The 27,587-nt window shown below is 55.4% G+C and overlaps 1 protein-coding gene across 2 annotated transcripts; it reads left to right on the forward strand.

The window, feature by feature from the left end:
- The first annotated feature begins 2,265 nt into the window (after positions 1-2,265).
- Positions 2,266-27,264, forward strand: JUP (junction plakoglobin). 2 transcript variants are annotated; one of them, XM_058702861.1, is made up of 15 exons: positions 2,266-2,414; positions 12,954-13,166; positions 14,839-15,098; positions 15,316-15,554; positions 16,305-16,506; positions 17,315-17,459; positions 17,570-17,673; positions 19,104-19,442; positions 20,642-20,797; positions 20,975-21,094; positions 24,423-24,573; positions 24,685-24,806; positions 25,632-25,671; positions 25,916-26,081; positions 26,404-27,264. In XM_058702861.1, the coding sequence occupies exons 2-14, from the start codon at positions 12,962-12,964 to the stop codon at positions 26,065-26,067; spliced, it is 2,235 nt and encodes a 744-aa protein (XP_058558844.1). In that variant the 5' UTR covers positions 2,266-2,414; positions 12,954-12,961; the 3' UTR covers positions 26,068-26,081; positions 26,404-27,264. The 2 variants fall into 2 exon arrangements, with proteins under 2 accessions (XP_058558844.1, XP_058558845.1); XM_058702862.1 differs by having other exon boundaries at positions 2,271-2,498.
- Positions 27,265-27,587: the final 323 nt, after the last annotated feature.

Consider the following 27,587-nt stretch of genomic DNA (forward strand, 5'->3'; position numbering starts at 1 on the left):
CCAGGAAGGCTTCTTGGATGGCACAGCCTCAGAAGTGAGACCGTTTTGGCCTTCATTCCTTTCTTTGGTGGGAAAGTGGTCAAGGATACTGCTGGGGTGCCTTGACCCAGACCACCCTGGGTGCTGACTTTGGGGCTGTAGAACTTGTCTGAAGGAGGACCTTTTCCTGAACACCCCCACCCCCCACCCCCGCCCCGGCCTGCAAATTCCCACACACTCCATGTGGCTAAGGGGACCTGTTTCCACTTAGCTCTCTGGGAGCTCTTTGACGGTTGGGATCATTTTGTTTTTCTGTGTTACCAGGGTCTAATTCGGTGCCTGGCATATGGTTGGTGCTCAAGACTTCAGTGTTGATGACTGAATGTCTATGGTACAGTCAGCATGCTGTACATCCACCGGCAGGCATTCATCTCATTAAGCACAGAAAGGAAAGACCCTCATCTTCCTAACTTCCTGTGGGGAAGTTCTTTCTGATACCCAGCCCACAATCTTCTACCACGGAGGGGGCTGTGAGATCTACTGCCTGAGTTTTTCCAAATCCACCAATACTTTATCTTTGTTCCAAATCATTGTTCTCTGTCTCTGCCCAGATTATTTGCTTTTGCCTTTCCCCCCACCCCTCCCTGCTGCTTTCGCATTTTATGTCTATGCTATTATTTCACCAGGAGACCATGTGTTTGGTGGGCCTTGAAATGAGAAGAATGGGGTTCTTGGCCACTTTTTTGTTTCCTGAGTTCTCTGAACCTCACTTTCCTTATCTTTGAAATGAGGTTCATTTAGATGTCCTAAAAAAAATTTTTTTTTTTTTTTTCAGAATTGTCATGAAAATTTAAAAACACCCAACTCGGGGCGCCTGGGTGGCTCAGTCGGTTGGGCGTCCGACTTCAGCTCAGGTCACGATCTCACAGTCCGTGAGTTCGAGCCCCGCGTCGGGCTCTGGGCCGATGGCTCGGAGCCTGGAGCCTGCTTCCGATTCTGTGACTCCCTCTCTCTCTGCCCCTCCCCCGTTCATGCTCTGTCTCTCTCCGTCTCAAAAATAAATAAACGTTAAAAAAAAAAAAATTTAAAAACACCCAACTCTTGGTTTTGGCTCAGGTCGTGATCTTATGGTTCAGGTTCATGGATTCGAGCCCCGAGTCCGGCTCCTTGCTGTCAGGGTGAAGCCTGCTTGGGATTCTCTCTCCCTCTCTCTCTCTCTGCCTCCCCCCACCCACTCACTCTTTCTCTAAAAATAAATAAACTTAAAAAATTAAAAAAAAAACCCATATCATTGGGGGCGCCTGGGTGGGTCACTCAGTTGATCATCGACTTCGGCTCAGGTAATGGTCTCACGGTTCCTGAGTTCGAGCCCCGCATCCAGCTCTCTGCTGTTAGCGAAGAGCCTGCTTCAGATCCTCTGTCCCCCTCTCTCTCTGCCCCTTCCCCGCTGGTTCTCTCTCTCTCTCTCTCTCTCAAAAATAAACTAAAAAAACCACAACAACCCATATCATTAAATTCTAATGTTTAGCAGTCGTCCAAGTGATTTCACAAACCTTAATTTTATTCCCACCTCCCCATGAGAGAGATCCAGATAATGTACCCATTTTACAGATGAGGAGAAACAGGATGAGAGATGAAGGTAACTCGCTTGCGATCATATAGCTACTAAGTGGCAGAACCCAAACCCAGGCCTCCTAATGCTAAATCTCATGAGCGCTCCATATTTGGGGGGAAAAATCCCAACCCAGAAAAAAAAAGCCTATGAGATGCTATACAAATATGTTATTACCACTCTGTGGCAAGGGTGAATAAGCCCAAAGAAGCATCATGCCTGACGCTGAGTTGGCTGCCCTGTGAAGGCGTCTGTCCTTTCCCATGGCGCCTCCTGACTCACCTGTTGGACAGGTAGGGGGAAGGGGAGAGTAATGAGTCTCACCTGCTCAGAGCTAGGGTGGGGCAAGACACACCCCATCCTCCCCATTTGTTCTTTCCTTAGTCTTACTGACAATTCCTTGTCCAATCAGGAGGAAGTAACGTTCTGTCTGCCAATAGGTGCGGAGTGCGGATGGAACCTCAAGTTGGAGGCCGTCCCCAGAGGCGACTAGCAGTCCCTGGGGCCAATGGCCAGCGGATAAACAGAGGCGGCGGTGGAAGAGAACTGGGCGTGAGGCTCCGCCCCTCGATGGGACAGTCAGGGGAGGCAGCCAGTGAACCCTCATCAGCGGGTGGGCGTTTTCCTTAGGGGCGGAGCTTCGAGGGGGCGAGAGGCGTGGCTTGGCTGTCAGGTCCCTTCGCCTTTTGTTCGGTTACTGAGTTGCTGCCTTGGCCAGAGTCCGGAGCAGCCGCCGCCCGAGCGCGCCGAGCTCAGTTCGCTGCCCGCGCCGGCTCCCAGCCCGGCCCGACCCCTACCCAGCCCGGCCAGGCTCCACACGCAGGTGCGGACGATCGGGGCAGGGATCGCTGGGGCGAGGGAAGGGCGGCAAGCGGCCGAGAGGCCGATCCCCGCCGTCACGGGGCAGGTGAGGGCGCGAGCCGGGGAGCGCCACCCTGCACCGGCGGCAGGGGGCGCGCTGGGACCCTTGGGTGCGGCCACTTAGGGGGCGCGAGGTTCCGGCCGATTGCGCTGGGGGCTGCGTGAGCTGGAGATCTGAGAAGGGCGGGGAGGGATGAGCGCAGGTGGCTGTGGGGTCGCGCCTGACCTGGGGCCCGTGGAGCTCGCCCGACGCCGCGTCCCCGACTCTCGCCCCGACGCTGGCGAGGGAGACTTTGCCCTACTCGTCTGCGTCCCAGGGCTCACTCTGTAGTCAGGAATGCACAGTTCGGGAAACTTGCTGCCGCTGGTGTCTTTGGGGCCACTCTCACCCCACCTCACGCGTCATCCTCGCTTTCCCTCCCTCTCTACTCCCCCAGGCCTGGGTGGGGCCCTATTGTCTGCGCCCGGCTTGCCCAACTGTGGGGGCCGAGCGCACATTTTCCCAGCGACGCGGGCCCCACCTGCGGAGCAGGTGAGCACACGGAGTCCAGAGGCCCTGCCCTCCAGCTCCCGGGCCTCGTCGGTACTGTACCTGCGGCGACTCCCTCCGCCCCGGTGGGTGCCGTGTTAGGGCTGCGCCGGCGGAGGTGGGATGCGATGACAGCGGGACTGGCGCGGGGCCCGGCTCCGCGCCCAGCTGGTGTCTGGCACCCGTGGCTCGGACTGGGGTCTGGGCGGAGGGGTCGGGCATGGCTGGAAAATTCACTGGCCCAGTTTCCAGTAGCTGCTGCTTCCAGAGTGTCGATAGGGGAACGGGACTACTCTTCTTCTCTAACCTCTTATTGTCGAAACAAATCACCCCAAACAAACTTTCCAGGAGGAAGTATTCACGGCAGCTTTCACTGCGGGGTTTCCTGCCTCCTTGTTCCAGGGCTTTCCCCAGGCTTAGGGGGTCCGTCTTGGGGCAAGGCCTCCTCTCCCAGCTGGCCAAGCTGAACCGGGGCTGGTGTCTGCGCTCTGACCCTGTTTTCCCTGCCCCCACATCCATCCTGTTTGCTGGGCCCCTGGGGCCCGAGGGGGCAGTGGGGGGAGGGGGGCAAAGGGGAAGCAGCTTCTTCCTTCTCTTCCTGTCTCCGGGGACCACCACACCCCCTCGCTTGAGGCCGGCGCCAGTGGCTTTCTCCCCAGCTTTGCCCCCCTCCCCAGGAATGGGGGTGGGGCAGGGCAGGGCCAAATTGACGAGGGTGGGGGGGAGCGATTGTTCTAGCCTTTTTTTCCTCTACCCCATCCCCCCACGTTATATAGCTGGCTGGGTTTTGAGGCGGAAGAGTGTGGAGCTTGGGGCTTGGTCTCCATTTGATTTCTGGATTTTGAAGGTGCATTCCTTCTGGAGGCTTTTGCAGTCCGTTCCCCAGCCATTCCTTCCTGAGAGAGCTGCGTGGGGAAAGTGGGACAGGAGGAAGGTATGGGGGCAGGGGGAGGTTTCAGGAGAGCAACATGAGCACGGGCCCTCACCCTGGTTTCCTGAGAACCCCTTCCCCGGGGCAGAGCTGGAGATCACCAGGCTTTCAGCACTGGTTTTTAAAAATCTAAAGTGTGGTCTTTTTGTAGGGATTTGGATGCCAGCCTCCTGGGGAACAGAGGGGAAATACAAAAAGCCAGGCTCTCCCTTGGTCCTGGGGTGAAGGGAGTATTGGGGGAATCAGGGCTGCTTCGCCTAACTCCTTTGGGAAGACCTGCCACCTCTCTGGTGGTTGTAGTTGGGGCAGTGGGAAGGGGTCAGACCAGCCCCCGTAGAATGCCCTGGGTTAGGGGGAGGCGGAGGAGGGAACCCATTCTTTTGCTCTAGTGGGCAGTGTACCTCTGGGGAACCACAAGGAGATGGAATTTGGGCAAAAATAACCTGTTTTCCCTCTTCTGTGGGCCAAAGTGGAGGAGGGGCAGGCATTATAATTACATCGGTTAAATGATTAGTTTAGCTAATCTGGTTTGTGGCTGTGATGAAAAGATAATACTGAGGAGGTATCTCTAGGGGTACCTGGTGGAAACTGGTGATTCACTGGATGGGAGGTAGAGGGGGGAAAAGGTAGGACCCAATTAGTCATTTTTTTTAAATGTTTATTTATTTTTGAGAGAGAGAGAAAGGATGAGTGAGAAAGGAGCAGAGAGAGAGAGGGAGACAGAATCCAAAGCAGGCTCCAGGCTCTGAGCTGTCAGCACAGAGCCCGACGTTGGGGCTTGAACTCACCAACTGTGAGATCATGACCTGAGACGAAGTCCAAGGCTTAACCCCCTGAGCCACCCAGGCGCCCCCCCCCCCCCCCCATTAGTCATTTCTTGCTAGATCAAGCCCTAGCTTGGGTGACAGGAGCCTTCTCTACCCAGCCCCAGCCCCGCCCCCATCTCCAGCCCTCTGGAACCTCTGTTTGGGCTTCGGGGCAGTGTGTAGGAAGGATTCCCTCCCTGGGGCAGGTACTGATGAGGGGTTGCAGAGAGGATCCACCTGAGAATGAGACAGAGTGATTGTCCATGGACAGTTGGGAAGATGTCACAGTAGGGCGGTTCTGAGCGCAGTGATTTGGGCGTGGACTGAGCTGGGTTTGAATCCCAGCTCTGTCACTCATTAACCTGTGTGGTGTTGGTCAAGTCACTTCATCTCTCTGAGCCTCAGTGATCTCTGCAAAATGGGAATAATCAACCCAATAAGTACTTGATAAATGGTGGCTAAAAAAGTAAGGGAGGACTTTACAGATACCAAGCACTTTCATCAACTGTTCTCACTTCATGACTATCCCTAGAGGCAGGTATCATTATCCTATTCAGCAGATGAGGAAATTGAAACTCAGGGAAGTTAAGTAACTTGCTCAAGGTTGCATAGCGAGACCCAAGCAGGGCCAAGACTAGCCTTTGGATCCTCTGGTTCCAAGCCCAGATCTCATCCTGCTGTATCGCCCCACTGCAGCCCTGGGATGAATCTGTGATCTGTCTTTGAGAGCCTCTGCTTGGGAGTTTGGGGAGAGGAGAATTCTGAATGACCCAGGAAGGTATGTGTGGGTGGTGAAGGTGGGGGCAGGTTGGTCAGGAGGGGGTGACTCATGTCCTAGCCTCCAGCCCTCTGAAACCTCCCTGGCTTGGGTTTTAGTTCCTGGGGGAGGGGGCTCTCTCCCCAAGGCCAGGGGCAGTGGCCATGTCTGGAAGAGGCTGGTGGGGGAGAGAGGAGGCAAAGGTCAAAATTGCTGCTGCCTCTGGGCTTGTGCTGGGCCAGACCCTCGGCTGCCCTGGGTTTGTCCCTGTAGAGGAAGTGGGGCTTCCTGCTTTGCTGGGGGCTGGGCCTGTGCCAAGATAAGGGGGGGGGAGGGCTGGTCCCTGGAGAGTAGACAGAAATGAGAGTCAGATTTAGGACTGGGCCACGTCCTGCAGGATTGTACCAGTCCGTGCTGCCAGGCTGCTCTGGGGCCAGGCGACTGAGAGGCCAGGCGGGCCTTTCTGATGATGGGAGCGGGGTCAGCCAGAGCCTTGGTCCCTGAGGGAGGCACTGGTGTCACGGTCCTCTCAGAGCTTCCTGGTTCCTGGCACCTCTGCCCACTGGGCACCTGACACCAGGATGGGCCTGGGAAATGGGGCCTCCATCTGTGTGGGTGCAGCCTGGGCTCCAATGTCATCAGCACTGGGCTTCTAGATCCCTTGAGGTCCAGAGGGGACCCAAGACATGGTGATTATTGATCCTGGAGAATGGAAGGCTGAGGGCACTTGATGTGACCGAGAAGGAAAGAGAGTGATCTCAGCCCCGGCTGATGCTATAAAGGGGGTGCCAGGCTTGCAGTTTTCCATCACCCCTGGGGACACGAGCAATTGGGACTGATGCTCTTAGGGATGGAGTGGAGGCTAGACAAGAGGAAGGACTTCCTGTCTGTTAGAGATGAGATCTTGCATTGCTGAGTGAGAGAGAGCAATGAAAGATCAGAATAGACTCTTCTCTGAGGAGGATGAAGCAGGGCTCTGTCTATGGGAGCTGGAGGGGGGCCGTCCTGCCCAGGAGAGAGGGCAGGCAGGAGTCAGTACCTCTGGTGCCAGTCTGAGGTCTGCAGGGGTCCCTGGGGAAACTCCTAGTCTTGTGTCTTTGGGGAGAAGAGAGTCCTGGCAGTGAGAGGGACAGGTATCCATGAGCCGGCCGGCCCTGTGACTCCTGTGAAGAGAAAGAGAAGTGTGGCTGGGCCAGGTCACCCGGGTTTGTGTCCCTGCAAGTGACATTTTGAGGCCTCTCTCTTGGGACACGGTTGAATCTGGTGGAGGTCTGGGGGCATGGACTGCCCCAATTTCTAGTAACTTCCTTGGCCAGGCCTGAAGAGAAAGCTCTTTGCTCAGCCTCCTGGCACCTCAGCCTTTGGGGGACCTCAGGGCAGGAAGCTCAGCTTTCTGTGACTCGCAGAGTATGGGTTTAACAGGTCTGCATCCCTTCCCCACTGTGGGGACACTGGACTGAGTGGCAGGCCTGGACAGGGACAGGGAGAGTTGGGATGACACTGGGCAATCAGTCTGCTTCTTATTTGGGGGTGAGGAGGAATTTGGTCCATGTGAGTCCTCCTCCCTCTTGATTGAAAAAGTAATATCTGATCATTGTGAAAAACAATTGGAAAGTTTAGAAAAGTTTACAAAAGAAGAAAAAGAAAATCACCCATGATCCCACCGCTAACATTTCTTTCCTTTCTCTTTTTCTTAGCATCCTCTCCTTTCTTAGCCTCGATCTTGATGATCTCATGCTCTGACTACAATAACAAATTTTTAACCAAACCTTCTTCCGAATCCTAGTTTTCTCCAGCAAATGCAGAACAGGGAACTAATAGTGGGTTTTTTTCCTGTACTTCCTGGAGAAGGTCGGGGGGGGGGGGGGCAGCGGGGTTGGGGGGGGGCAGATCCTCACAGAATGAAACCCTAGGGACCCACCCCCTAAGGAGAGGATACCAGCTGGGGTCAGGGCTGCCCGAGTCCCCCCATGGGGGCACTTGTGTGCCATACGGTCCCTGGCGCAGGTCCACCCTTGGCTATTTTCTGAGGCTGGGTGAAGTATTTTTCCATTCCCAGGAGCCCCGGTTTGGGGTCATCCGCTGGTTTAGGTTTTTGTCCTCAGAGGGTCACCAGCAGAGACCGGAGCCCCAGCTGGAGCCCTCTCCAGGGGGGGAGTCCGGAGGTTCCCAGGGCCAAGCCACCTGGCCCCGCATTTCCCTCTCCTCCAAGTTCCCTTCATTTCCCCACCCTGGTTTGTTTGCTTTGGGAAGGAGCCCAGAAGGAAGAAAACAAACAGCGGCTGGGACGGTCTGACCTGAGCCTCCCCCACCCCCAGCCAGTCCTGGGCAGCAGCTTGGGCTGTCCTCCAGACTGGAAGTGAGGGTTTTCCTCTGGAAGCATCCGGGAGGATGGTCTCCTCTGTCTTGTCCTGTCCCCAGGGCCCTGGCCATAGGTGGCACCCATTTCGGTCTCTGCCAGCTTGGGACGACCATTCTGAAAGGAGAGACCGCAGTCTCTGTTAAGGAACCTCTAGTCTGGTGGGGTGTTTCCTCCTGGAGCCCCTAGTCTGAGGGGAGAGGCCTAGTTGAGAAGTCCCAGCCCGATGAGGTAGACAGGGCTCACAAGGGAAGCAGTCATGTCTGTCTCTGGCCTTTTCTGGGGTCTGCTTCTGTCTGCTTGGGACGGCTGGTCAAATCTCTGCTGGAGTCAGAGACAGCGGGGAAGGGTGGGGGCTGTGACCCTGCTCAGCCCAGCCTCTCCTGGGGCTGCTATGTGGGGAATGTCCAGGCCTCACTGGCTTCACCGCCCCTGGCTGCAGGAAGCAGCACATGTGACTGGGGAGAGGGGAGAGGGCAGAGCAGCGTCTCCACCTGGCCTCCTCTCCCAGACCGGATATAACTCCTCCTACCCAGCCCCCCACCCCACCCCGGGGCTCTGGCTTAGGGTTGGGAGGCAGATCTCCCTGGGTCCTGGCTCCCAGGTCCCAAAAAGCAGGCCCGACTCCGCTGGCCTCCTCCTCTGCCATTTCTTTGCTTTGCTAATAGAAGAAGGCCTCCCTGGGTCTTGACCGCCAACAGAGGGCTTCCATGGTCACGGCTGTGTTAGATCCACGATCCACATACGGTCTGAAGAAAGGGGCGGCTTGATCATCTCTACTTTGCAGATGAGGAATATGAGGCTTAAGGAAATCGGGCGACTTGCCCATGGGCACACAGCCAGATGGATGGATCCCCTTCCCTGACTCACATGCTCTCCTGCCCTACCCATAGCCCCCTTCCTCTGTCACTGTCTGAGCCCGTGATCGGAGTTTGCATAGGATCCTGGCCACTGGCCCAAGGAGCTTCTGGAGGGCTCTGCCTGCACTTCTAGCTCCCTCGTGCAGTGTGTCTAAGCCTGCTTCCAGCACGCTTCTTGGGCGGCCCATTCCTATCCTCGTTCCCAGGTCTTTTAGTGACACTTGGCATCCTGCAGCCCAGCCCAGCCCCGATGGCGATGGCGGTGCTGGTGGCGGCAGGGGCCTGAGGTAGCTCTGGTGGCAGTTTTTTGTTTTCAAATTTTCTTTAAAGATTTTTTTAAAACAGGTTTCTTTCTTTTTTGTTTTTTTATTTTAATGATTATTTTTGAGAGAGAGAGTGCAAGCAGGGGAGGGGCAGAGAGAAAGGGGGACCGAGGATCCAAAAAGGGCTCTGCACTGTCAGCACAGAGCCCGATGCAGGGCCTGAAGTCACGAACTGTGAGATCATGACCTGAGCCAGAGTCAGATGCTCAACTAACTGAGCCCCCCTGGCACCCCTAAAAGATTTTATTTGTAAGCAATCTCTACACCCTAAGTGGGGCTCGAACCCACAACCCTGAGATCAAGAGTCGCATGTTCCACTGAAAGCCAGCCAGGCGCCCTGGTGGTAGTTATTTATTTTTATTTTTATTTTTTTTAACATTTATTTATTTTTTGGGGAGACAGCGTGAGTGGGGGAGAGGCAGAGAGAGAAGGAGTCACAGCTTCCTGCCGAGGCAGGAATCAGGCTCTGAGCTGTTAGCACAGAGCCCAACGGGGAGCTCCAACTCTCGAACTGTGAGATCATGCCGATGGCAGTTGTTTTTAATGCCCGGACTGGACCACGCTCTGCTGGGACTGGGACCGTGTTGGACTTAGAGTGCCTACTGCTGGCCTGCTGGGTTGGCCATGCTGGGGAGGAAGCAGGAATGAAGGGCAGGGTGTGTCCAAAGCTTGCTTGCAGATTCCTACCCAGTGTAGACCAGTGGAGGGAGGCTCCTTTGCACTCCCCATCCAGGGCCCAGGCTTTCTTCCTGCCCCTTGTACTGTCCCCCACCCCACCCTGTGACCTCTGAGCCGCTTCGGCCTCCTGTGTGGCCAACAATAGATCGTGCTGCTCAACAAAGGCCCCCCATGCAACTCAGAAAACGCCCTGTGTCCGGCGCTGCCCATCTCTGGCCTGAGTGCGTGGGCAGGGCCATGTCTGTCTCACCCACTTCCACCCTGGCTCTGTCCAGGGGCATTGTGGCGGGTCTCACTCCAGGTCCAGGGCAGAGAGGGGCGGCACCAGGCTGGGTGCGGCCCCCTCCGCCCTGGGAACTGCCAAAGCGGCACTTTTGCTTCTTGTGGGAGAATTCATTCCTCCGCCTCTCCTGGGAGTCGGTGAGGAGAAAGGTGGGGGCTGGTTGACTGTCCTGCCCGCGCCGTCTGACTTCTAGACCTTCCTGTTGCCGGAGTAGCTCTCTCTCCCCAGATGCTTTCCTCCAAAAGAGTTCTGGAGTGTGTCCGCTCTGAACTGTGTCCCGACTCTCACCTTGCCCACCCTCTCGGCTTTCTCGTTGGTCGTGGGAAGCGGGGTTCCTTATGCCCAGAATCTTAGGGATCAGCGTTCCTCCCGGATCAGCTGGGCCGCCTTCTCTTCTACACCTGGGCCTGGCTGCCCCTCCTTGACTGCAGGGTGTCCCTCTTTCCCCAGGTCCCTTGTTAGGAGCGAGGGGAGCTGCCCTGTTTAGTGGGCTGGTGTGCAGTGAGGCAGGCCTGGATTTGAGCGGAACACTGCCATTTTCTCAGTGTGGTTCCTTAGTCTTCTCAGCTGGAAATTGGGAATAATAAAATGCCTGCCCGGTAGCCTTGAGGCAAGCACGAGACTCATTTGATAGTAAAAGCAGCTGAGTGTCCCCTCCCCCATGGATCCTTTGACCTCCGTGTGGCCCCTCTCTGGCCCTGGGCAGCTGCCCAGCCCTCAGCTTCTCTTGGCTCCAAGCCTGAGCTGGGAGGGGTGGTGAGAGGCCTGCTGGCAAAACGCCCCACCTATGGCCAGCCTTGACTTTGGTGGTCCCGGTGGATATGGGGGTGGCGAGGGAAGGGTGTTTGATTCCTGAGGTTCAGGGTGAGGCCCGCGACCCCCTGCCTGGGCCCAGAAGCTGCAGGGGTAGGCTACGATCTCTGCTGGGGAGGGGCTCTTTCTGGCTCAGATGGGGTATTCTTCCTGATCAGGACTGGAGATTTCCAGTTTGTCCGGAGCAGATCTGACTGAGGCTCAGTGCCCAGATGTCCGCTCAACCCTCTGCCCCCGCGTGGTGGCATTTACAGGGTTAACGCAACTGCATATCCTGATACAGTTTCACCTTCTTTCTGCAGAGCTTGGATGTCCCCTGCCCCCTCCCTGGAGGTTTCTCCTCCCCGATGGCGGCTCAGTGACAAGCTTGCTCCTCCAAACTTCTCTCTTCTTTCTGTCTCCCACCCCGGAAGGCAGGAGTGCTGGGCGGTGTGTGGTTAGGGTGGGGGCGGGGGAGGGGGCTCCTCCTGAAATAGCCACACTTGGCCGAGGCCTGGGAAGCAGCTGGGTGCATCTGGTGGCACGGAGCCTGCTGTCTGGTGTTCTGGGCCTGCTTCTGTTTGTCAGCTCGAAACTCTGAGTCACTCGGGGTGAAGGGAGGAGAGGAGGAGGCGGCTGGGAGCTGGGCTGGCTCCTGCCTCTGCCTGCTCCAGGTGCGCTCACAGGCAGGGAAGGAGCCCATGTCGCCATAAAAGGCAGGGAGGCCCGAAGGCTCAGTCAGCCTCCTCCTCGAAGGTGGCGCTGGGAAGACGTATCCCTGGTGATCTTTGTTCCTGGGGTGGGGTCAGGCTAAACCAGCTGAACCACCCTTGACCTCACCCGGTCCCCCATCACGATGGGACCATGGGTTTGAGGTGCTGAGTACTGTTCACTGTCATGGGTGGACTGGCCCGTGGTCTGCTTGCTGTCTGAGGCCACACTGTGTGTGCAAAGGCCACAGACTTGGGGGTCACTCAGGCCCGTGCCTGGTCCCAGCTCTGCCATTTCTCCACTGTGCCACCTCCCCTGGGGAGCCTCAGTTTCCCTGTCTGTAAATGGGGCGGGGGCAGAACATATGCTTCAAAACCCACTTGTGGGGCTGAGGCATCAGTGAAAGCTTTGGCACAAGGCCGGCCCTCAACCGGAGCACGCCTTGCCTCGCCTCGCCTCTCCTCCTGAATCAGCTCCCAAGGCAGGGAAGCCAAGTGGGCCAAGTGGGAATTCACTACCCTGGAACAGAGTAGGGCCAGTGATTCATTAACCTCAAGGGTCCCCAAGTCCCTGCAAAGAGCAGGAGGGGTGCCTGAAAAGCAGTGACCCCTCCTGAGGCCTGCCCCACCTCTCATCTCTAGCCTGGGTTCTAGGAAGACTAGAAATGGGAAAACATCCCTGAGGGAGAGGAAGCACTGATACATGGCCGTGGCCGCCAACACGGAGCACCTACTACGTGCCAGGCACCAGGCTGGGTCCTTCACCAATCTGGGTCTCACAACAACCCGCGAGGGAGGTGCTGTTACCCCATTTTGCAAATGAGGGCTGGGCTCTGCGGAGAGGTGAATTGGTATGTGGCTGTTATTTGAACCGGTCAGTGGGGCACGGAATTCTGGAAAAGCCTGGCAGGAACTGGGGTGCTGGAGAGACAGGGGTCTTAGGGCTCGGGCCTCTGGGATCACTTGTGATCCTGCCCCATCTTCAGGAAAGATCCTGAGATCCCAGAGTCTCCAAGGGAGCCTTGGACTTCTCCCAGCAGCCTCCGGGGCTCTCCAGAGAAACCTGTCTGACTGCTTCCCTGCCCCACCCAGTTTCCTGTCCAATGCTCAGAGTGCAGCTGCCTCACCACAGACTTTCCCAGGGAGCCCCAGTGCGTGGGGGTGGGTCTGCGGAACCCCAGAAGCTGCCGGAGGCCCTGAGTGCCTCCTGCTCTGGGAGCATTGGGCAGGGACGGCAAGGTGAGCCTGCCGAGGGCTGGGTTGTGGCAACTGCTCTTACTGCCCCACTCCCCATGGGGTTCACTCCACCCTGGGCTGGAGGTCAGAGATCGAAGCCCAGGACTCACACCTGGGTATCCTACTGTGGGCGGTCCCTCCCTGGGCCTGCGGATGGGCTGAAGCTGGGGGCTGGACCAGATGATGGGATGCCTCACTGGAGCCAGCTGATTTCCTGCCCCTCCTTTGTGTCCCCAGCAACCACCATGGAGGTGATGAACCTGATCGAACAACCCATCAAGGTGACTGAGTGGCAACAGACATACACCTATGACTCTGGCATCCACTCGGGGGCCAACACCTGTGTGCCCTCGGTCAGTAGCAAGGGCATCATGGAGGAGGATGAGGCCTGCGGGCGCCAGTACACGCTCAAGAAGACCACCACCTACACTCAGGTGCCCCAGAGCCAAGGTCAGGATCCCTGGGGACTATTTCATGGAAACTATTACATCGAAATATCTCAGCAGAAAACCAGCCTGGACACTGGAGGGAAGTCAGGGCCAAAGGAGACAGACTTTAGGGGGCCTCCCCTCTGAGGGAGGAGGCACAGCTACTTCAGGGTGCCCCCATCTGAGAGGGAGGCAGATTCCTATTCCTTGAACTTCTAGTACAGAGGGGGGAGCATAGACTCTGCCCGCCTGTCTGAAGGTGTGTGGTCCTTGCCCTCAATGAACTTACAGTATAATGAGGAGGCATCACTGTTGCCCTCAGGGGACCCCTGCACTATAGGGGAAGATGGTCCTTTTGTTCCAGGAGCCTCAAGTTTGATGTGGAGACAGGGCCCCTGGTGGGGCTAGGAGGAGACCTGTAGATAGGCTGAGGCCAGGTGGGGGGGTGACAACCTGGCTTCTGGCCCTGAGCTCTGGGGCTTAGGAGTGGGGATGCCACACTGGCCAGGGTACTAGCCTCTCTCGGGGAGAGGAGTATCCGAGCCCTAGGACTGCTGTCTGCAGCTGTCCTCAGGGCTCCGAACATTGAGCGGGATGAGCTGTGGGAGCTGGGGAAGGTATAGGGTGGGCCGTGTGGGTGGAGCTCAGCCCCTGCCCCTGGGGGTCTCCTCCCTGACAGCAGGCTTGGCAGGGCCGGCCAGGGCGTGGTGTTGACAGCTACAAGTACAGCACCCAGGTGGGAAAGCCCAGCGGTGTCTCCTTCCCCCACTAACTGGGGGATGGAGCCTCCGCCTGTCTCCCCCCAGGGCATTGGGACACTTGCCAGGGTAGGGCTGCCTGGGGAGCGTGGGCACCTATCCGTGGGACTCCTGGACCCACCCAGGGATGGATGGAACCTGCAGTCTGAGCTGAGAACCCACCTCCTGCTTTCTGAAACCCACAGTCCCGACTTTCCCTCTGATCTGCTGTATGATACTGGCTGGCCCTCTGGGCCTCTATTTGCTAGCCTATGTAATGGGAGAGTTGCCTCCTTTAGAGATGATGAGGATATAATTAGAGTCATGAGATATCAGACTTGAAAGGAGACTTAGGTTGTCTCATGCTACCCCGACCTGATTGTTAAGGGAGGGGCCTTGGGTTGGGGTTTGGGCTCTGGAGTCAGGCTGTCTGAGTTCACACCCCAGCTTGGGCTCCTATAAGCGCTCTGTGCCTCAGTTTCCCCATCTGTAAAGTAGAGATAATAATAGTACTTATCTTGTAGGGTTATGGTGGGACTAACTGAGAAAATATAAGGAAAGCATTTAATTCACAGCTAAGCACATAGCAAATACTCCAAAAATGTTAATTATTCATATGAATAGTAATATTCACTCACGGTTTGGTAGTGACATTTGCACTACATCTTTTCTTTGCAGAGCAGTTTACAACTATTATCTCACTTAATTCCCATAAGAATTCCCTGTGATGGACAGAACAGGTGGCACCCCATTTTACAGCTGATGTAACTGGGGCAATGGTGACCTCCCCTCTGTTAGAGGCAGGACTGCGAGTGGTGTCCCGGGGCTTTGGTCGGCGGGGGGCAGGGAGCGAGGCCACAGAACTCAGGTGGGCCGTCCGCAAGGCCTGCCCTGCTCCCCAGTGTCCCCCCACCCAACCCACCTCCTGCAGCTCAGTCCCTGCCCGTTGGCCCCCAGGAGACCTGGAGTACCAGATGTCCACGACGGCCAGAGCCAAGCGGGTGCGGGAGGCCATGTGTCCTGGCGTGACAGGTGAAGACAGCTCACTGCTGCTGGCCACCCAGGTGGAGGGGCAGGCCACCAACCTGCAGCGGCTGGCCGAGCCGTCCCAGCTGCTCAAGTCAGCCATCGTGCATCTCATCAACTACCAGGACGACGCCGAGCTGGCCACCCGGGCCCTGCCCGAACTCACCAAACTGCTCAACGATGAGGACCCGGTCCGTGAGGGGCCTGGCCAGGGTGGGGGCAGGGCAGAGAGGGGGGTAAAGGTCAGGTGTCTGCAGGGGATGGCCCTACCTGGGGCCCCATCGGCGGGGAAAGACTGACCCGCGTCCCTCCGAGCTCTGTGGAGGGGTCACCTGGCCCCTCCATCTCCAGTGTCAGCCAGCCCGGCCCGTCTGCTCACTTTTTCCCATCCTCCCTTCTACCGCTCAGGTGGTAGTGACCAAGGCAGCCATGATCGTGAACCAGCTGTCCAAGAAGGAGGCGTCGCGGCGGGCGCTGATGGGCTCACCCCAGCTGGTGGCAGCCGTGGTGCGTACGATGCAGAACACCAGTGACCTGGACACGGCCCGCTGCACCACGAGCATCCTGCATAACCTCTCCCACCACCGCGAGGGGCTCCTGGCCATCTTCAAGTCAGGTGGCATCCCTGCCCTGGTCCGCATGCTCAGGTGACTGCCCCTGCTTGCTGTGGGATACTGGGGCTTTCCTCGCCCTTTCAAACATTTACTGAAGCCCTACCATGTGCCAGGTAGAGGACCATGCCCAGTCCTGGTGCCCAGCTACTCACAGCCCAGCAGGGGAGGCAGGCATGTAACTGGCACGTCAGTTATTAGGATACAGTATAGGCTAGGGCAGAGGTCTGTCCAGGATTTCTCAGAGCCGCGAGACACTGTGCACTTTAGCAGCAGGGGGTTGACGGATGAGTGGGGCTTGGCCTGTGTAGGTGAAGGGAAGGCCATTCCAGGCAGAAGGAACAGCATGTGCAAAGGCCCTTGCCACCTTTATCTTTCCCATCCTGTTAATATTGATTGGCCTTTTTCCTTACCTCCATCCTGGGCTGTGAGTTCCTCGAGGTTGGAGATACTCTGACCTCCCCCTCCGACCCTTTGCAGGACCTCTCTAGCACACGGCCTCCCATATGGTAGTTAGTTAGTAGAGACAGATGTCCAGGGGACCTACCAGGCACTCAGCACTGGGCTAGGAGCCCAGAAGCAGGAAGAGTTGTGGTCTCCCAGTGGGGAGAGGGACGGTGCTGTGTGCTCCATGCAGAAGAGTGGGGCTGGGCTCAGGGGACAAAGAGATTTTAGTAAAGGGCTATGTCTACAGGGGTGTTGGTAAGGGGAGGGCTTCCTGGGGGAGGTTAGCTTGCATTTATGCCAGGGCCCCGACTCCTGTTAACCCCCTGCCCACCCTCCCAGCTCCCCCGTGGAGTCGGTCCTGTTCTACGCCATCACCACGCTGCACAACCTGCTGCTCTACCAGGAGGGCGCCAAGATGGCGGTGCGCCTGGCAGACGGGCTGCAGAAGATGGTGCCCCTGCTCAACAAGAACAACCCCAAGTTCCTGGCCATCACCACCGACTGCCTGCAGCTCCTGGCCTACGGCAACCAGGAGAGCAAGGTGGGCTGCGCCCCGCCCCCAGCCAAGAGCCGCAGCCTTCCCGCGCATCGCCTTCTGTCCCGCCGCAGCTTCCGGCCACTGCCCCCTCACCATTTTTAGGTTAAATACATGAGTACATGCAGCTGTACATGTCTCGTTATGTAACTGAAATATTTTGAGGATCGGGAAAAGGAAAGGAAAAAAGGCACCGTCCTCACAGCCACTGCTGTCTCCGCGTGCCTCCTGCAGTGCTACCCTGTGGGCATATTTGTCCGTGGTTGTAGTCATGGCAAATGTGCAACTTTGCATCTGTTTCCTACGTTTTCTTTTTTGTTTGTTGTTGCTGTATCATCCTCAAAAGCACCCTCTGTAGGGGCAAATAGCATCTCATTAAGTGGAGGCCCGAGACTTTTTTCTGAGGGCATTTAGATTGCTCTCAATTTTCCACCCTTATAAACAGTGCGGTAACGAACATCTTTGGGCACACAGCTTTTCCCAGGGAATAGAAAATTTTTTCATCAGTGGGGCGAAGGATTTTTAATGTTTCTGAGCTTTTACCCAGGTTTCCGGAACGTTTTCCGAAAGGATTGTATTATTTACAATGTCATTGGTGGTGGTATATGTTAGTACCATTTCACCTCATCCTTGTCAGCATTGTGTATTATCCTTTTTTCAAAATTTTGGATTTCTTTGCCAGTCACAAAAGCTATTCGGGTTTTGGCTGAAGCTCAGTAATGACAGCTCTGTCACCCCCAACCCTTTCCTTGTTCCTTGTCGTATTTCCTGTCTGTCTCACGCTTGTCCTCCACTGTCTCCCCCGCCACCCCAGCTCATCATCCTAGCCAACGGAGGACCCCAGGCCCTCGTGCAGATCATGCGCAACTACAGTTATGAGAAGCTGCTCTGGACTACCAGCCGCGTGCTCAAGGTGCTGTCTGTGTGTCCCAGCAATAAGCCCGCCATTGTGGAGGCTGGTGAGTATGGCCCATGTGGCCAGGAGGGGCAGGGTGAAGGCCTTGTCCAGCAGCCAGGCTTGGCCAGCCATGCTCCCCGTGGCTGACATGCCCCCTGTTCTGTGCCCCAGGTGGGATGCAGGCCCTGGGCAAACACCTGACAAGCAACAGCCCCCGCCTCGTACAGAACTGCCTCTGGACCCTGCGTAATCTCTCGGACGTGGCCACCAAACAGGTGAGGGAGGCGTTCGGGCCTGGGTCCACCTCTTCAGCCACCTTGTCCTCCTCTCTTGCCACATGCACGCTCCTGTCTGGGACTCTGACCTCAGGAACCGTGGGAGGCCTGAGGCCTCGCAATCTTGCCCTGTTGTGGCTGAGGCTGGAAATACCCTTCAGACCCTCATCCCTTTAGCTTAAGGTTCTAATCACTGCTAAAGATTCAGGAAGGAGAGGTCCCTGGTGGCTCAGTCAGTTAAGCGTCTGACTTCGGCTCAGGTCATGATCTCGAGGTTCGTGAGTTCGAGCCTTGCATCGGGCTCTATGCTGACAGCTCAAAGCCTGGAGCCTTGTCTGAATTCTGCGTCTCCCTTTCTCTCTGCCCCTCCCCTGCTCGCATTCTGTCTCTGTCTCTGTCTCTGTCTTTCTCTCAAAAATGAATAAACATTTAAAAAAATTAAAAAAAAAAGATTCAGGAAGGAGAATAGATGAAGGCACTGATGTTCCTAAGCCACACGTTCCCAGATGGTACCAGGGGAATAGTTTTGACCTAGACCCGGTGGCGAGGAACAGTAATACACCAAGAGACAGCTTGGGGCCTCTGCTGGCTAAAAACACAACTTAAAGAAAAATGCAGTTTTAGGACAAGACTCCTGCTCTCCCTTTCCAACCTGACTACCGTTCCTAAGAGGCCCCTACCCCCATCCGTAGGCTGTTTATTCAGCTCTGGCCACTTGCTGGACTCTGCTAGGCACTTGTGAACATTGGCTCGCTTATGTCTTTCAACAACTGGAGTGGAATGTGAGACCCAGTTGGTTAGGTGAAGAAACAGAGTCCCAGGGAGTTACATGATGGCCCTCGCTCACAGGTAGTAAATTGGCAGAGATGGGATTTGAACCCAGAACTGTCATCCCAGAGCCTGGGGGCCTTCTGTTCACAAGGCCCATGTGGCTCCACTGAGAGAAGTGCGGCTTCTGGGGCAGGAATGTTTCCTGAAAGTGGATTTGGTCTGGGGACCGCTGAGGGGGCAGCAGCAAAGACCCAGAAAGATGAGAAGCTGGGAAAAATGGGTCAGCTGGGCCACCAAGGCATGTGGCCTCCTCAACAACTTCCTCCTGGCCCTGCCTGGCTCTGAGGATGCAGAGAGGGGCAGGAGGGGGGTGGAGGGAAGAGCACGAACTTGGAGTCAGGCCTGGCTTTGGAGCTGGCCCGCTGGCGGTGGGTCTGTGCGCAAGCCCCTCAACCGCCCTGATAGTACCACCTTCCCGTGGGGTGTCGGCAGAATCACAGGGATGAAGATTTCTGGGCACGCAGGCAGGACCCAGTGGCTGTCAGCTGGGTGGGCTTCAGACCGTGAGTTCATCTTGCTGCCCTCGGACGTATTTGGGAAAGACTTCTGGGAGTGGGGGATCCCCCCTCACTCTCCACTGCCTCCCCCACAACCCGCAGGAGGGCCTGGAGAGCGTGCTGAAGATACTGGTGAACCAACTGAGCGTGGATGACGTCAATGTCCTCACCTGCGCCACGGGCACGCTGTCCAACCTGACGTGCAACAACAGCAAGAACAAGACGCTGGTGACCCAGAACAGCGGCGTGGAGGCTCTCATCCACGCCATCCTGCGTGCCGGCGACAAGGACGACATCACGGAGCCTGCGGTCTGCGCCCTGCGCCACCTCACCAGCCGTCACCCGGAGGCCGAGATGGCCCAGAACTCCGTGCGCCTCAACTACGGCATCCCGGCCATCGTCAAGCTGCTCAACCAGCCCAACCAGTGGCCGCTGGTCAAGGTACCTATTGTGGCTGCCGTGGGGGCCGGGCGAGGGGAAGGAGCTCTCTGCCGTCGGGATTAGGTGCCGAATCAGTGCAGGCAAAGCCGCTCTAATGGGCCCTGAGTCCATAGGCTGGGGTGGCCGCCAGACGCTGCATTTCTAACGCGGTCCCAGGTAATGTTGCTGGTCCAAGGGACGCGTGGCTTCGGCTCACAGTTTGGAACTTGATCACGTTGCCACATCTAGGTACAAGGAAGCTGGCAAAGCCTCATGTGTCCTGAAGACCTTGTGTCCCACTACAACTCAGAAGGGATACTAAAAAGACAAAAACCAGAAAGGGTTCTGGTGGGGGGGGGGACACTTAGTGTCTGCCATAGGGATTAAGGGCGTGAAGGGGTGCAGCCTTCTCTGTAGGTTGCTGCCTGGGTAGAGGAGGGCCAGCTGGCAAGGACTCCCACTGGCGAAATTGTAGACAGTTTTGACAGTACGGATAAGAATGCCTCTAAGTAGTTACACACTGAATTTTCAAAATCCATAGTGAGAAAAAAAGCAGTAGTGTGTGGCCCTTCCCGCGGGTTGGTCCCTGCTGCGAGCCCGAGGTGGGGGGAGGGTCTGACTTAGCAGCTAAGTGGCAGAGTGACCTTGGCAGGTCATCTACCTTGTGCTCACGTCCCCAGCTCTCGTGATTTTTGTCCCTGCTCTCTTGGCTGCTTGTTTTGAGAGTCAGATGAGATGAGAGCTTGCTTTGTAAGAACCCGAGGGACCCTGGAAGGCCAGAGTGGCCCCTGGGAGACGGGGGCCCTGGGGAGGAGGCTTCTTCCCAGAGCGGCCTCACTGAGGATTGATCACAATACGAGTGTCACTAAAGCAGGAAGCTGGGGGGTCAACCAAGCAGGGTTTGGGAATTACTGGGAAAGGGGTAAGACTCTGGTGTCTGGGGGAGAAGGGGTACTGAGAGAAGGGGCAAGGGTGAGAGTCAGGGCCTGGGGCTGGTAGCATGTTCTGGAATGGGGTTTCATTTTAGCAGGGGCTGTTAGAGTTAGACAGGAGCTGTTAGAGTTATTCCACCGATCCTATGGAATAAGGGACGTGGGCTGGGAGTGGTCTCGTGGTCTGGCAAACAGAGACGACAAGGGAAGGAGGAGATGGTGCTGGGAAATTGGGATTCTCCAGATGCCCAAGAAATGTCCCTGATTGTTGTCCTTTTTGCTTGTCAGGCAACCATCGGCCTGATCAGGAATCTGGCCCTGTGTCCAGCCAACCATGCCCCTCTGCAGGAGGCAGCGGTCATTCCCCGCCTCGTGCAGTTGCTGGTCAAGGCTCACCAGGATGCCCAGCGCCACGTGGCTGCAGGCACACAGCAGCCATACACGGTCAGTCCCCAGGGGTCGGAGTGGCCTTTTTGTGAATGTGTGTGCACGTGTGTGTAAATGCGGAAGCAGGTTGTGGTGGATGAGGACCGGTGAGGTTTGTCAGATCGTCACGGTGGGGGCGTGCGGCCACGTCCAAGGGCCATCTGTCGCAATGTCCCACCGCCTCCTCTTATGCAGGACGGCGTGAGGATGGAGGAGATCGTGGAGGGCTGTGCCGGAGCCCTGCACATCCTCGCCCGGGACCCCATGAACCGCATGGAGATCTTCCGGCTGAACACCATCCCCCTGTTTGTGCAGGTGAGTCTGGGGCAGGGAGGCAGGAGAGCTTCCTCCAGTCCCCGCGCATCCCCGTTGCGGAAAGGGGGAGCTTGGCAGCCTCTCTGGGCCAGGCGTCAAGAGGTGTTTGGAGGAGTTTGGAGGAAAGTGGCCACGCCAGGAGTGACCACTTAGCAAATCCCTGAATAGGAAAGGCTTTCCAAACTCAAAAGCAAGGGAAGAGATCACAAGTGAAAAAAAATAGCTTAAGATTCAACCACATAACCACTAAAATCATCTATATGTCAGAAACAGCCTAAAAAGCGTTAAAAAGTCGACACAGGGGTGCCTGGGTGGCTCAGTCAGTTAAGCATCTGACTCAGTTTCGGCTCAGATCACGATCTCACCGTTTGTGAGTTCAAGCTATGTGTCAGGCTCTGTGCTGACAACACAGAGCCTGCTTGGGATTCTCTCCCTCTCTCTCTCTCAACTGTATCTCCCCCACTCATGCACGTGCGTGCACACACACACACACACACACGCACACACACACACACAGTCTCTCTCTCTCTCTCTCTCTCTCTCTCTCAAAATAAACTTAAAAAAAAAAAAGATTCTCTCTCTCCCTCTGCCCCTCTCCCCCACTCATACTCTTTTTCAAAATAAAAGAATAAGATAAATAATAAAATAAATAAAATAAATAAATAAAAATAAAAAAATCAACAGCAAACTGGGAAAATGTTTCCAGGTATCACAATAGACAAGAGTCTAATATCCTTCATATAAAAGAGCTCATTAATACTAGACCCCGGGGGTTAGATGGGCAGAGGCAGAAGCAGCTCCCAGGTGGCTCATAAACAGTGCCCAACCCCAGGAGTTTAAAGAAGAGAAGCTCACATTCCCAGTGAGATCCAATTTTCCACTATCAAACTGGCAAAGGAAAAAAAACGGGAGTGCCTTGTGCTGGCAAAGATGTGATGAAATAGGCAGTCCCATATCCTGCCGGTGAGGAGAGAAGATGATAAAACCTCTCCGGCAGGCAGTTCTACAATCTATATAGAGAGCCTGAAAATATTCATATCCTTTGACTAAGTAGTACAAGTCTTATGGGATAATTATTTATTAATTTAAAATGTGGCGGAAATGTATACCTATAGCCAACAATCGCAATGTTACTTATAAGAATTGAAAACAAAATGAATGTCCAATGATAAGGGAATGGTTTAAAAAAGAATGGCCATGGGGCGCCTGGGTGGCTCAGCCGGTTGAGTGTCCAACTTCGGCTCGGGTCATGATCTTACAGCTTGTGAGTTCAAGCCCCGCATCGGGCTCTGGTGCTGACAGCTCGGAACCTGGAGCCTGCTTCGGATTCTGTGTCTCCCTCTCTCTCTGTCCCTAATCCACTCGCATTCTGTCTCTGTCTCTCTCAGAAATAAATAAACATTAAAAAAAAATTTAAAAAAAAAATTAAAAATAAAAAAATAAAAAAGAATGGCCATTATATCATATGGCCATATATAGCAATGTTAATGAATTTTTGCTTTTGAAATTTTTCCATTTATTTATTTATTTATTTATTTAATTTGCTTTTAAATGTTTATTTTTGAGAGAGAGAGAGAGAGCACGTGTGTGAGCGGGGGAGGGGCAGAGAGAGAGGGAGACACAGAATCCAAAGCAGGCTCCAAGATCTGAGCTGTCAGCGCAGATCCCAACCTGGGGCTCAAAGCCACAAAGTGTGCGATCCTGACCTGAGCCAAAGTTGGATGCTTAATCGACTGAGCCACCCAGGCTCCCCGAGAAATTTTTTCCCTTTAGAGTTCAGAGTGAGGGATTGGCACTGTTGTGACCTCCTATTGTGACCAATGGGTTTTTTTTTTTGTTTTTGTTATTGTTTTGCTTTTTAGCATTACTCTTTTTCTCTTATCAATATGAGCTCATAGATTTCTAGGAAATGTTTTTTAATAATGTAGGAAAATGCCTTATGCTACAATGTTAGGTAAAAAAAAAACCCCAAACAAACAGGAATCAAAGTATCAAAATACATGCTATGGGGGGGTGTGCCTGGCTGGTTCTGTTGGTGGGGCATGAGACTCTTGATCTCTGGGTTGTGAGTTTGAGCTGCACGTTGGGTGTAGAGATTACTTAAAAACAAAATCTTGGGGCGCCTGGGTGGCGCAGTCGGTTAAGCGTCCGACTTCAGCCAGGTCACGATCTCGTGGTCCGTGAGTTCGAGCCCCGCGTCAGGCTCTGGGCTGACGGCTCGGAGCCTGGAGCCTGTTTCCGATTCTGTGTCTCCCTCTCTCTCTGCCCCTCCCCCGTTCATGCTCTGTCTCTCTCTGTCCCAAAAATAAATTAAAAACGTTGAAAAAAAAAAAAAAAACAAAACAAAACAAAATCTTAGGGGTGCCTTGGTGGTCCAGTCGGTGAAGCCTCCGACTTCGGCTCAGATAATGATCTCACAGCTTGGGAGTTCGAGCCCCACGTCAGGCTCTGTGCTGACCGCTCAGAGCCTGGAGCCTGCTTCAGATTCTGTGTCTCCCTCTCTCTCTCTGCCCCTCCTCTCTCTCTCTCTCTCTCTCTCTCTCTCCCAAAGATAAATAAACATCAAAAATGTTTTAATTTAATTTTTTTTTTTTCAACGTTTTTTATTTATTTTTGGACAGAGAGAGACAGAGCATGAATGGGGGAGGGGCAGAGAGAGAGGGAGACACAGAATCGGAAACAGGCTCCAGGCTCCGAGCCGTCAGCCCAGAGCCTGACGCGGGGCTCGAACTCACGGACCGCGAGATCGTGACCTGGCTGAAGTCGGACGCTTAACCGACTGCGCCACCCAGGCGCCCCCAAAAATGTTTATAGATCAAATTTTATAGATAATGAGGTGCCTGGGTGACTCCGTCAGTTAAGCATTTGACTCGGGTTCGGCTTGGGTCGTGATCTCCCAGTTCATGGGTTTGAGCCCCATATGGGGCTCTTTGCTGACAGCGCGGAACCTGCTTGGGATTTTCTCTCTCTGTCTGTCTCTGCCCCTCCCCTGCTCATGTGCACATGTGTACACGCTCTCTCTCTCTCTGTCTCAAAATGGATAAATAAACTTAAAAAATTATAGATAAAAAAACAGGACTATGAGAAAAATCTGATGGAAATATGCCAGTGTATTAAGAGAGGCTGTATGTGGGTGGGGAATCATGGCTGGCTTTCTTTCTGTTTCTTTATACCTTTCTTAGACTTTCTACCCTTTCTAGTATGAGTTTGTGTTAAATCCAGAAAAGGGAGGCAGAGATGGACAGGGCTGGGAGGCAGGCTGCCCCCCTGCCTGCCTTACCCCTCATCCACCTCCACCCCTTCCCCACCCTGCATGCCCTCTGCCCAGCTCCTGTACTCATCAGTGGAGAACATCCAGCGTGTAGCCGCCGGGGTGCTGTGTGAGCTGGCCCAGGACAAGGAGGCAGCTGATGCCATTGATGCCGAGGGGGCCTCGTCCCCACTCATGGAGCTACTGCACTCTCGCAACGAGGGCACAGGTGAGGGGCTGTGCTGTGGGCGAGGGGGTAACAGAGGAGGGCTGAGTGTTAGTCCTCCAGCCAGAGTGGAGGCAGGCACCTGAATTGGTCTTTCCTTTCCTCTCTGCTCAGCCACCTATGCTGCCGCTGTCCTGTTCCGCATCTCTGAGGACAAGAACCCAGATTATCGTAAGCGTGTGTCTGTGGAGCTCACCAACTCCCTCTTCAAGCATGACCCAGCTGCCTGGGAGGCCGTGAGTATCCTGGGTTGGACTGTGACGTCTGGTTGTGCAAGTTGCACACTGCACAAAGACAGCACTTTTAAGGGGGCTCCTGTCATACTGTCTACCTCATAGATTTTTATTTTGTAATTATTTCTTTAAATTTTTTAATTAAAATTTTTATTTTATTTTATTTTTTGAGAGAGAGGGAGTGCATGTGAATATGCGCACAAATGGGAGAGGGGCAGAGGGAGAGGGAGAGAGAAATCCTAAGCAGGTTCCATCCATGCTCAGTGTGGATCCCCAGGCAGGGCTCGATCTCATCACCATGAGATCCTGACCTGAGCCGAAATCAAGAGTCAGACACTTAACCGACTGAGCCACCCAGGCACCCTGATTTTTATTTTATAATTGGATCATCCACGACAATTTCTAGCAGACGGAAGTAATAGGTTGAACTGTCTTTCTGATTTTGACCTGCCAGAATGGTAGTTTTATTTTGTCCACACTATACATTCTAAGCATTTGAGGCAGGGTGCCTTTTTCTAACTTGCATGGAGGTGCTCTATAGGCTAGCGGCTGCCCTGATCCCGGGTCCACTCCCGTCCCCAGGGCTGCTCTAGTTCTGTGGGTGCCCCCAAGCATGAATGGTGGGACCTTCCACGCTCAGGAGGTGCCTGACAGGAGGGGTCCACGGAGGCACTGAATAACCGCATTCCATCCTCTGTTCTTTCAAGGGGTCTTTGTTTTCCCCCGGCCCCCTTTTCTAGAAGCACCTCCAGCCGCCCACCCCCAGCCCAGAGCCTACATTTTCCGCCCTTCTCCCTTCCCTCAATGTTTCTCTGTCTCTTTCCTTAGGCCCAGAGCATGATCCCCATCAATGAACCCTACGCAGATGGTAAGTGTGTGCAGAGTTCCTCAGGGACCCCCAAGAGCCCGGGGCGTGGGACGTCTGTGGGTGTGAGCGAAGGGGGCATTGTGTCCCCAGTGGCAGACACCATATAGAATCCACAGATATCCCCATGGAGGTCCCCTGATGTGGGAGTTTGAGGACGGGGTCAGGCCCACGGCAGATGGATGGAGGGCTGTCCAGCAGGGTGGTCTACAGACTTTAGAAGGTCCTCCTTCCTTCTCCTCCCCAGACATGGATGCCACCTACCGCCCCATGTACTCGAGTGACGTGCCCCTGGACCCTCTGGACATGCACATGGACATGGACGGAGACTATCCCATCGACACCTACAGCGACGGCCTGAGGCCCCCCTACCCTGCGGCGGACCACATGCTGGCCTAGCTGGCTCCTTTCCAGTACGGTGCCCTCTGTCGTGCCTGCAGGCTGTGGAGACACGCTTCCCCCCCACCCCCTGCTGGAACCTGCTTCTCATGGAAGAGGCCCTCTCATGTTTCCTTGGAACCTTTGGCTCTTTTTTGGGGGGGGGGGATGAATGTGGGTCCCTTGCTGTCGAGCACCCGCCAAGGAAGGTGTCTGTGGCCTACCTTACTCTCTTATCTTGAGGGGGTGGGGAGTCCTGCCCCTTTGTGGGTAGTGGGTGGGTGACCTGGCGGGGGGGACGAGCTCCTAGGGGACAGAGGCCTGCCCTGACCTCTCTGTGTCTGCCTCACCCCCCAGGTGCGGTTCCTCATCTGAGAGGCTCTCCGTGCAGGCGATGGGGCGAGACAGAAAAGTGCCTGAGCCCAGGGGAGCGGGGCTGCGACTTCTTGCCGAACCCCACGCCTCCAGAGGTCCTCTGTAGCGTCTTTCTTGGGATGGTGATCTGCTCCTGCTTTTCTGTCCTGGGCCGTGGGTCCAGGGCCCAACACCCCCTCCCCACCTCTGTGGCCCCGGAACTAAAGCTTTAGACTCAATCACCTGCTCTCTTCCCCCACCTGGCAATCACCCCCCGACCCCCACCCCCACCCCCCAGCCCAGGCGGCTTGACTCCAGCAGCCTGGGCCCCACAGAGCTTTGGTTCCTCCCCCGGGCCTGATTTTCTCACCGAACTCCAGCCGACCGACTGTTCCGAGCCCCTGGGGTGTCCAGGACCCAGGTTCAAGGCCCCAAATCCCAGAATCCAAAGCTTGTCTTGAAAAGTTCAGGGACCGACAAGGAGATGGGATGGAGACGCGGAGAGTGAGTCCCCCACTCCAGGACACTGCCTGCTCCTCTCTCCAGGACACTCAACCGGACCTGGCCCCTTCCTGGGAGCTCTGGGGACAGCTCCCTGGCACCCCATCCCGCCCCGTCCCACCCACTCCACCGCCCTAGCTGACTCCTGAGAAGTGCTCTTGGCTGACCCCTCTGGTGTGCGGTGAGGGGCTTTCTCTTCCCCTTCCTGTTTCGAACCCACCACCACCTCCTGCACGTGGGTGTGGGGGGCTGGGGGAGGTCCCAGCAGAGAGTTTTATTATTATCGCTTTATGTTTTTGGTTATTGGTTTTTTTTTTTTTTTTTGTATAGACCAAAGCAAAGGAAATAAAACTAACACACAGATCGAATGGAAGCTGTGCGGGGTGGGTGTGGGATGGGGCGTTGGGGGCTCCCCTAGCAGCCCGATGCCTCCTTGGCTGGGTCCCACGTGCACTCATGACCACCTTGTGTGTGGGAAAGACACAGGGAGGGGAGTCAGGGAGAAAGGCACATTTGAGTATCTGGAGTAGATTCAATTCAGTCCGCACTCACGGGGACCTTAGGGAGTGGGAGTGATAAAGATATGCCTGGAGGTGCGTCCCCCCTTCAGGGACGCCAGGCCTCACTTTTTTCTCCAAGGGGCGCCCTCCTCGCTGGCCTCAACCTCTGGCCCTGTCCCATCCAGC

The sequence above is a fragment of the Neofelis nebulosa genome, chromosome 16 (assembly GCF_028018385.1).
Source record: "Neofelis nebulosa isolate mNeoNeb1 chromosome 16, mNeoNeb1.pri, whole genome shotgun sequence".
In the NCBI taxonomy this organism is placed as follows: domain Eukaryota; kingdom Metazoa; phylum Chordata; class Mammalia; order Carnivora; family Felidae; genus Neofelis; species Neofelis nebulosa.